This window comes from Anopheles coluzzii, chromosome 2, assembly GCF_943734685.1.
Source record: "Anopheles coluzzii chromosome 2, AcolN3, whole genome shotgun sequence".
NCBI classification, from domain to species: domain Eukaryota; kingdom Metazoa; phylum Arthropoda; class Insecta; order Diptera; family Culicidae; genus Anopheles; species Anopheles coluzzii.
This window is the reverse complement of record NC_064670.1, coordinates 10,514,216-10,525,008: the sequence shown is the minus strand read 5'-3', so window position 1 is coordinate 10,525,008 and position 10,793 is coordinate 10,514,216. Positions and strand designations below refer to the sequence as shown.

At 44.9% G+C, this 10,793-nt stretch overlaps 1 protein-coding gene across 1 annotated transcript in view; it reads left to right on the top strand.

The window, feature by feature from the left end:
- The first annotated feature begins 387 nt into the window (after nt 1-387).
- Nucleotides 388-10,793, top strand: part of LOC120947676 (relaxin receptor 2-like) — a 29,951-nt gene continuing 19,545 nt past the window's right edge. The window contains exons 1-2 of the mRNA XM_040363214.2: nt 388-2,370; nt 5,611-6,005. Of these exons, the coding sequence (XP_040219148.2) occupies nt 5,960-6,005 (46 nt within the window). The 5' untranslated portion in view covers nt 388-2,370; nt 5,611-5,959. The remainder of the gene's footprint in view (nt 2,371-5,610; nt 6,006-10,793) is intronic.

Here is a 10,793-nt window from a genome sequence, read left to right as displayed (position 1 = left end):
CTAAAAAATGGTAAATTTTTGAGTAAAAATAATTAAACATGATGATAAGATATGGTATGTTGAAAGTAAATAAAAACAAACATGAAAAACATGTTGAAGGTGCGTATATAGTTAGGTTTGAGGTTGGTTTGACTATCCTTCAAATTTGTTAACATTGAATTTGTGTTATACTTGATAGCTTACAATATTATATGCTTTTATTACATCATCATAGCAGAGTTTTGTGTGAAGAATAAAATCTACAAAAAGCTTTGAATTTTAAGGTTTTAATAATTAAGCAAATGGACAGCATCACTATCACTTTTTGGAATTCCTTATGTTTTGATGCAAGAGAGGAAACATGTTAATATTTTTAGAATTTCTCATTCTTTGTAATATTTTTTGTTAATTTTTGTAAAGATTCAATCTTCAAATTCTACTAAATTAAATCCAATTGGCCAAAATGAAGCAATTATTTGTAAACATTCCTGCACTCACTTGGAAGCAAAACCACTCCCCACCCGATTACGCTCACTCGCACGCATTGGAAAGGAACTCACGAAACTCACCCACGACATGAGTGCTGATGCTGTTGCTGCTGGTGCTGCCGGCACACACTCAATGCACGGTGGCCAAAAACACGAGCGCCAAACCAACCAGCGCGGTCCAACCGTGGCGTCTTCAAGCGGTGCGGCTATCGTTTCAGTGCGTTCGTGACCGTGGTTTAGCATTCACGGCTTTTCGCCCTCATCTACTGGGCCGTGGCGCAGTTTCCTTGCTTGCTGTACACACTACCCGTACACTACACACAAAGCGTGACTCACCGTTTCCATGGATACGTTCGGGAGGGTACCGAGCGGTTCCAACAGTCACAAACCAGTGCAACACCACCGATCCGGATGGCAGTGTAGAAAGTGCATCGCTGCACATTTGTCGTTACTTCACTCGCTGCGTGTCCTTCGCTAGTGTGTGTGTGAGTGTGCGTGTGTGTTTTATACATGCCATTTTCTGGCACTATTATCCAACTTCAACATCGTGTTTTCTGTAGTGAATGTAGCCGTAGTTTTTACCTAGTAGTACAAATGGCCTGTAAATATTCTGCTACAAGTTTTAACACCTCTACCAACGCCCAAAACGCGACCTGTGCTTGTCAAAAGTTTCGTGCAAACAGTGCCGTGTTGCGTGTAAATATGAATGTGCTGTATTTTTTATCGTAACCTACAGACGATCGTAAGATTTTAAAACCTATGTAGTCCCTAGAGCGGTTCCAATGTTTCTCCGTCTCTCCAACCTTCTTCGCCATTTCCCTCTCGTGTGTGTGTGTGTGTGCGTGTGTTTTCTCCTTTTGTCCTACCACGACCGTCCACGCAGTGCCGCGTGGTCACCGTGCAAGCCGCAAATCTTAATGTCAATTTCATCCCACTAACCGCAAACTTTCGCTGTCGAGAGTTTTTCGGCGACCATTCTCCTCACGGCTCATCGTACCATTTTATTCCATCCTGCATCTCGTATCGATACGACCTGTGCGTGTGTGTGTGTATATGCGATTCTTGTTCAGTGTGATCAGTGGATGTGTGTGCGTGTGTGGGTCCTGGTGTGAATTTATCGCTACATGCAGGAGCAATAACTCGTGAGCATAATTTAACGGCGCACGCATAAAAGATGGTCAAAATTGGTGCTGTAAAATTGCCATTTTACTGTCTGGCATGGGTGCAACTGGTGAGCGTGCGGTATTGAAGTTGATCGTTACCGTGCCCGTGGTAATGCGTGTTACATCCTGCGAGGAGCTATAATGTGATACAGCAGCCTTTTTTGTAAAGTGCGAAAGCGTGTTTTAATGTACAAAATGGAGTGTGAATTGTTTGTAATCGTAAAACGAATTGTAGTGTGTAATAAAAGCATATTGAGTACGATCGATAAGCTGCGCGTGTGTGTGTTTATTGTTGATGCTGATTGAACAAAAATTGAGAGTATCAAATCCGGCTGTGGCAGACAGGAGGATAAAGCATTTGCATAGATTTATGACCCGTTGTCTCGTTGTAACATAAACACGCACTGTGTGCACTGTAGCGAAAGCTCTTCCATTCCATTAAAATAAATCCACCAACGGAATCGATTTTGTGTGATGAAAATACAAAAATATATACAAAAGAAACGATCTGATGCTAAAAGCACTAGTGTGAAGCTTCATCCCCGTTTTGGAGTCAAAAATTAAGCCGTGGCCGTTACCGTGCCGAGTGGGTCATAAATTAATTACCCAGAGTGTGCCATTCTAATCCGATTGTTTGTAAATTTATGAGCTAATCGGTCTCGGTTGCATCGAGCTGCACCTGCTGTTGATTGTTTGGCGCTAAGCGTAAAACAAACGTCGCCAGCCATACGAGAAAAAAGGTAGGTAAAATGGTCTGCGTCTAGCGTTTGCTACATTCACTTCGATTGTGTGCACTACAGATACCTTTTATCTCCGTTAAAATGTTTCAACCTGGACCCACCTGGCTGTTAGATAACGGCAACTCGATCATGTTCGGGACCGAAGCAAAGTGATAGCAAAACTGCCATGTAAAGCAAAAAAAAAAAAACAAACAAACAAACGTCCTCCATCATGCAGTGCTCTGAGACATTTAACTTATCAGTAAACACCTGTTAGTGGCACTTTCGGTCAATGTTTCCTTACCGCACGAGACAGCGGGGCGATGTGTTCTGGAGCTTAAAGCCGTAACTAAACAACACTGCCTGTTCGGTGACCCCGGGGCTGCCAGGAAGCCTCCACGCTGTGTGGTTGTGGAAGTTGGGCTGAAAACTTCCAACAACGGTTGCGGTTATGTAAAGCTTTTCCAATGAATTTACTACCCATCCCCCTTGGGCACGGTCTCGATGTTCAGCGATGAATGCAGTAAAAGCGACTCGTGCTGATGCTGGACTTGCTGTTGCTAGCTGGCTGCTTGTGTCTTTTCGTGGCTTTTAAGATGCAGACAAAAGCAAACCAAACCAACCAAAAAAAAAAAAAAAGAATAAGAAAACCCACAAGTCACTGGCAAACTTATTTCACACCAGCTGTAAAGCATCACTTCGTCGGATGACCAGTGGAAAGGAGGGCTGGTGAGAGAGCTCTCGCGGTTATGAATCTTTGCAAATTTCTTCCCCACACTTGAACCTTTCAAACTCACGGACCTAGTGCGATAGAGATGGTTCTAGAACAGGACCGTTTGGTGGGGCTGTGCTCCGGAAAGGCTTTCCTGCTTTGAGAAGTTTTGTTGAGAAGATTATAGCGGCAATTGATTTACAATCCACAGTCCAATTTTTCCCGATTGCAATTGCATTCGTATATGTCTGCACTTGACTGTTGCTTCGAGTTGGAAGGGAAAAAAACTTTTCGTGGAAAAGCTTAATAAACTGTACTTTTTGTGTAGTTTATTAACGTTATATTCATTCAATGCACTACGCATTGGAGGAAATGAATTGATTGAATTTTAAATTAGCGTTAAAGGTGACTAAAATAGTTGTGTAGCCATGTTTAATCAGTTGAATTTCAGTTTGAAGAGGTCTTTACCAATATGAAATGATCCTAGAATATTATAAAGCTCATGCAATTTATAAACGTTAACATACTGTTCATATAGCTTTGCTTCTAATTGGAATTGAAATCACCAGAGCTGTAATTAATTTCAATGGATTATGTTTACGCATCCAATTCTCATTTGAACCAGATAACTTTCCAATCCGAATTTGGTTCAGATTCAATCTATCTGTAAGCGTAAGTGAGATTTTTTATTAATGCTTTCTTTATCACTCGATTAAGATTGATTTACAGCTCATTCAAGAGGTTGTTTGAATTAACAGTTCTGCAACAATACTTACCAACTTGCTTGCACGCCTCCTATCGGCACCTTAACAGTGACCCCTGTCGGAACATCTGCCACATCGTTAAGCAAGTACAACGATCCATAATTTCAGCCGTATATTCAATAATATACGCCCAACACAGCCCCCGCGTGCCGCATACTATCCAATAAACAACCGATTACGATTATTCGATTTTGCTACGCGAAAAATTGAACACCTGCCAAAAACGCTCGCAAGTGCACATTCCTTTCCCCAGCACTGATCTGGGTGTTTTGGGAGCTAAAGGCGGGAGGTGATGCGACTCTTCCAGCTTTACCAGTGTAATTCGTGATCGTACATTTGCACATAATGCCTGGTTACAACCGCACCGTTTCAGCGGATCGCAAATGACGCGCCAGTGTAATGTGTTAGCGATACACAGCGAACCGAAAGCGGGCGAACGTTATCAAATTAATCCAATCGGTTTGGCCCGGCGGTGGCCATTTGTTTTCCTTTGCCGCCCGACCGTTACCAATAAGAACGCGCTGAAAACTAATTGGATGAAAAATGTGATTTTAGCGGTTTGAAAAATGAGAGCGAGGAGTGCGTGTGTGTGTGTGCCGGTGATTCGAGCGATGTATGTTTCACCTCCTTGGGCGCTGGAGGTAGCCAGTCCGCGCTAGTACGCGGCCGTCTAGACGAGCATGATAAATATTTATACGATCGTAACGCACCACTACGCGCATCGCTTCGTCAGCGTCATCGGACACAGTGAAAGCAATGTGTTTAGATAAGAAGTTCAATGGTTGTTGAGCGAACAAGTTGCGTTCTTGTGTGTGTATGTGGTTTGCAGCTCGGCGATATCTCACGCGCGGGAAAGGCTGGCCCGGGTATGTACGGGCACGGGGTTTGCGCGAGCACTGTAAACACGCTTGTTACAGCATAAGTTCCCGGGGCACATGTACGCAGCAAGAGGTTACTAAACTGCACTAATAATCGTAAAGAAAGCCAATCTTACTTTGGTGGAGTTTTTGTTGATGATGGTGGTTAAACGCACAAACACACAGGATGGGGCAGGATGTGGATGGGGAAATATTTGAAGAGCGTATGATTTAACCTTCCCCCTATTGTTGGAACTACGAAGCGATGGTACGATAACGTACACAACAGTTCACTGCGCTGTGTTGCGGTTGATGTTGTTGGGCAGTCGACTACAACGGGAGCATATCTTGCATCTTTATGTTTAAATGGTGGAAAAGTACTCGCTCCCACCGAAGCGAAAAGCGTATTTTGGTGAATGCAAAAATCGATTTTTCGAATAGAAAAAAAATACGATTATGCCAACCGATAACGAAACACTGATAAGGGACGCGATCACCAAAAACTTTTACCCGCATCGCGCGGTCCCCATCAGCAAGGCAACAACACGACTCATTGTCCCTACCGCTAAACCAATCCGACGGACGGAAAAGCAATCAAAGTAAGCGCAAATGCATTTTCCCCCTTTCCAGAGATGGGCGAAAGAGTTTTGGCTGCCGCTCAAGAAACAAGAAATCGTTTTCCACTTCCAGTCGCGCTTGTTCCACATTGTTTTGTTGCGCTGATTCATTCATTCATTCATTACTGTTTATGGGGAATGGAGGCTCCCTCGGTTTCCGGCTGGTGGCAGTAAAATGGTGCCTTTTCTTCCACCTCATTGAGGTGGCGCGCATCAAATCAGTGCTGAAAAGCTGCCCTGTTTCTCTAATGGTTAAAAACTCATTCACTTTTATGTCTCTTCTTTCTTTCTCTCCCTCTATCTCTTTGCAGCGGACTCGATACGACCGTGTTTGTGTTCACGCTAAACAACGAACTTCCAAGGCCAGCGCTCTACGTCACTGTTTTGTGCCTCACTGGGAAGGATTAAGCTCACCGGGGGAAGGGAAAGCGAATTGGTGTGAAAGTGGACCGGACGACTAATCCCGTTGACGCCCTACTGGAAGGTCGGTCAGTGATCGGAAAAAAGAAAATTAATCCTTCCACGCTTCGCTCCGCCCGGCCAGCAGTAACGCAATTAAGTGTTTAGAGGCGCGTGTGTTCTTCGTGCGGGGTTCTTAGCGTAACAGACGGGGCTCAGCGTAAGTCAGCGTGTTTGCTGGTTATAATCGTAACTCCAGCCATGAAGCTACTGGTGGGACTTTTGTTCCTTTCTGCAGTCAACTTTGGTAAGTTCCCCGTTCCACCACATCCAGTAGCAGGAGAACAAAAGATTCAATCTGTGGAAAATATTGATCATTCGCCCGCTTTGAGGCTTTACTTACTCCGGCGCTACACTGCGCGTAAGCTCAATAAGTCGGTGAAAGTAAAACACAAGCTTACCCGCCGTTAAAGGCAAATCCTGCCCTTTCTCTCTCTCTCTCTCTCTCTCTCTCTCTCTCTCTCTCTCTCTCTCTTCACCATCTACATCTGTACAATACTGGGGAAATTGGGGTTCGAAAAGCGACGGTATATATCGGTGGCAATTCATTTCCGGCGTACGCGCGGTTTGCGGGTCGTGCCAACGCGCCTACGGAAGGCAAGACGCTCATAAACAGATGCAGCTTTATGAGGTTTTTTGAAAATCGAGGGAAACTGTTTGCACTGATATGGATCTGTTCGGGTAGTTCGGTTAGGTTAAAACAATAGCGAAAGGTTCGGCTCGGGTGTGTCGTGAAGCGAAGGAAGCAGTGCGCGGAGGTTGAATAATGCTTTCGCGGGGAAAAGGCAAAATCTGTGGCATTGTTTTGCAACTGCAGCCAAGTACGGCCGGTGGAGTTATTACGGCTTTCTGTGCTTTGTTTTAAATTGCCTTCCAATGATAGTACTGGTTAAGTCTTTTGCTGAGGGAGAGTAATAGATAAACTTTTCTTTTTTTCATTTTTAGTGAACTGTTTCATTCTCCTTGAAGTATTATAGTACATTGAACTATTTGGAGATAGATAGTGGCGGCATAGTGCACGCTGAATGTTTTATAAAGAAATGATTGGGTTTGTGGGAAACTGTTCCAAAAGTACGAATGTCATTACACACGCTGCTGTTTATTCTTCACGACTAGTGCGCGTAATAATTTTAACCCATGCTGACCATGAACTTGCTGGCCCTAGGCAGTGTAACGGATGATACGATGAGGTCATTACCGGCTATGCAATTTATTCCCGAACATGAACTCCATTTGGTTGAACGCACATACAAACACATCCACACACACACACAAAAGCAGAAGCCAAACAGCGTTTGGTCAGCGTCAGACAGCATCGCGTCATATTCCATTAAAACGACGAACGATACCTTTGTTTGACATTCAATCATGTCGCAGCCGCACTGGACAGGACGGGAAGCAGGGGTAGCAGCTTCACCCAGCCGTAGGGGTGTGAAAAAAAAAACGAGCGTAGGCCTTGAATTTCATGTTCCATGCACTCCCCCTGGCTGGCTGTGAAGATCGATTTATTTCTTCACCAACGCAGAGTTAGCTGCTGCTGCTGCCGGTTCCATTGTCGTTAACAGGACGGTGTTTGCAGCAAGCAAACATAATTTGCGTTCCGTTACTCCGGTACGGGTGTGTGTGTATGTGTGTGTGAGAGAGAGAGAGAGCTACACAGAAAGTGTAAGCTTTTAGCTGTAGATGATTGACGGATGTGGGTGGCTCAACGGCGATACCGAGCCGAATGTATAATTTTGTTTTATCTAAAGAAGGAGGAGAAACAACACACAACGCCCTGTGTAATTATTTTCCAACATTTCTCACAACGACTTCTCCTGCCCATGTTTAGCCCCGATCAACAAGTTCTGCTGGCAGAACTTGTTTGTTTCATCGTCCTCAATTATTCATCTGCACGGAACGTCACGTGTTCAGCGATGGGACTGGATCATACAAATTTGATCCGCATTTTTCTCTCTTTCTTGGATATGGATTTGGAATTTGGAGTTAATTCTACCCTTCCCGTCCCATCGGTGGTTTGATTGCACTGTCACTTTCATTGCAATCGTCTGCCATGCTACGTGACAAGGGTTTTTTGCGGTACCTGGTTTGGGCTCACCTACTTGGCAGGGTATGTAATAGCGCACCGATCGCATGATTATTGCACGAGCGAATGTGGAAAGTGTGGTGGAGTGGCGGTGGAGGCACCACTTGCTAAAATGACAGACGGAAATGGCATAATGAGAAAGGTTTACCTTCGAAAAAAAGGGAATTTCCTTCTCGGATATCATTGTATGGAAAACAAATAGCACAACGGTTGAAGAATTACGCTAGGGTGTAGCGTAAAAAGCTAAAAACAGACATTACGTTTGCAGTGAACCTTTTCAAACAATTAAAAAGGGTTATATTTATACTCTTGGGAATGCTGATGACTAAATAATTAACCACTTTTGTTGATTTTGATTAATTAGCGAAAGAATATCAATGCAAACATCACGAAAGTATTCCCGATTTTTGTTTAGAACTTTAAACGACGCAATATTTACCTTTCCTATCAATTATCGTTCAAACCAATCAATGCGTCTTTTGTACAACATTGTGATTGTAATATTTTACTCTCCAAATTGTCTGTTTTGATCTCATTCCACCTTAAGAACTTCTCAAGATTTTCAGCAGAAAATACACAACAACGTCTGATTACTAAGCCAACACGAGCTCGAAAAAATCAAAGAAAACACACATCGTGAGCCATTTCCGTGGAGACATAAAATACCCGCGCAAATGGAAAGGGTTTTTCCCGTTGCCAAGTGGCGCAGCATGGCGTGGCGCAGATAAGCGGCTGGTGGTGCCTCCCTAACCACGCCAAATTTATCGTTTGAGTATTTGTTCAATGATGAAACGTTGGCATGATCATGACGTGGGGGGATGAGGGGGTGAGATAACCGGAACGAAATACCGCACCGAAATAATAAACAGTTCGGTGGATCCGCACGCGGTTTACTTCACAACGATATATACAACGCGCCACCGATCGGAGCCAATCACGTGGCCTCGAAATTCCAACACGATAGAATCCAGTGGGATCTTCCGTTTTCTGAGTTGGAAATCCGTTTTACACCTGGCAAAAGAGCGACGATGGATTGCATCCCCCCTGCTTTTTTACTCTTCATTGGCCGACCTTTGGTTGTGCCCGTCTGGTAGAAGAAGAAGAAGAAGAAGAAGAAGAAGAAGAAGAAAAAAAAAGGGAGTTTTCCTTCGACCGTCATTTGCACAGCAATTTATCATTCATTTCCTCATTTCGGGGGGGCAGCGCCAAATGGGAAGGGCGAATGAAATGGATGCGGAACCCCCTTTGATGGTTTTTTTGTGTGTTGGGAGTGAGAGGGACGGCCTTCCGACTAATGGATGTAAATATTTATCCACGTAATCGAACGGTGGGATTATCATTTATTGGCTTATCCGGCGTTGGGTGGGGATTCACCTCCCCCGAATCGATGATAGTGCGATGGGGGTTAAAATACGACCCATTTGCATGACCCCCCTCCCCTCCTCCGTTCCCTGGAGGTCGTTCGGATAAATGGTCGGAAAGGAAAACCGTGTAGTGAGGAAACCTCGCCACAAGGGTAAACCTCGCCAAATTATCATCCTTCAACAGCAGGGTGGCCGACGACGGGTGGATTGAAACGGATCGGTTTGATCTTATCGCCATCGCCGGAATGGTGGTGCTTTTCTTTGTCAGGGAAATTCAGGTCACACCAACAGGTTGCCACAACAGGTTGCAGTAATGGATGGGTTTTGTTTTCATCCGCACAGAGGTACTGCGTGCTGTTGCGTATTTTGAGCGCTGTTTGATAAACCCCATAATGATTGTTGCGTGGCGATAGGAGGTGGTGGTTGAAGCAGGTTGGGTGGCAACGTCGTTGTCAAAAAAAGCAACATTCCAATTATCTTGATTGCCAATCATTACGACAGTTGGTTGCTATTTGCATTTCCGGTGATGATAATGATATGAAAAGAGGGAAATACTGTACTTGGAAAGGAAATGGTGTAAGCTTTAGAAAGAGCTTTACTCGAATAAGGCACATCATGCATTCTGTTTTTGTCGTAAGATTTATTGGCACGAGTGTTAGTCATTTAAAAAAACGGTTAAAACGAAGCAAAGCATTGCGAAACAGATTCAACTAACACTTTATCCTTGCTGGAAGAAACTCAGAAGGCAGAATGGGTGTTGCGCGTCTCTTGAGCGCCTGGTCATTATCCCACCCATCAACACGGGTACCGCCTTGTCAACGAGAAAGTTAAGCGGCCAGCATGATCTGACCTAATCCTGATCAGCCGAGACTTGCAAATTACCACTACAGTACAGACAGTACGCGGTGAAGCGGTGTGTTTGTGCCGTGCGGTCGGCGGTGTCTCATTTTGCATATTCAGACGCAATGGCGGATGAGATGATAATCCCTGCAGCCGTCGGTCGCCAAGCATTGTTTACCACCACCAGCTACAGTGATGAGGGTGTAAAACAAGTGTAAGTAATATATTCCATCTTTGCGATTCCGTTTCCCGCGGATCTCCGTTCGCTTGGTGCGTAATCTGAAACACGCGTCAAACGCGGAGAATAGCATCAGCAGGCCGACGCACTTGAAACTTGTTGAACACATCGGGGTAACCCGAAGGAAGGTAAACACCGGGATCCGGGAATGAACGCGTTCATCACCATTCCGGGTACGCGTGTGACGCACAGCGGCGGCGAGCATCGTTTTCAGGCCGGTTTTTGGACGACACGTGGACGTGGACAGCTCGCCCGACGGTGGCACGGCGGAGTTCAAGTTACGCCCGTGACCATGACCACGGTCACTGTAACGACCTGTTGGGGTAGTGTTCGTGCCAGCGATAACTTTTCTTAGCCTGGGCGCCTGCGGTCCCTTGACCGGGTAGCCGGGCCGCACTAGTAATGGATGCATTATTAAGCATTACCGTTTGCCGCACACGTTCCTTTGGATTGTCCGTGGTGGGAGTCTTACTGCCCTTTTTATTTGTGTGCACGCGGTAGCCGACC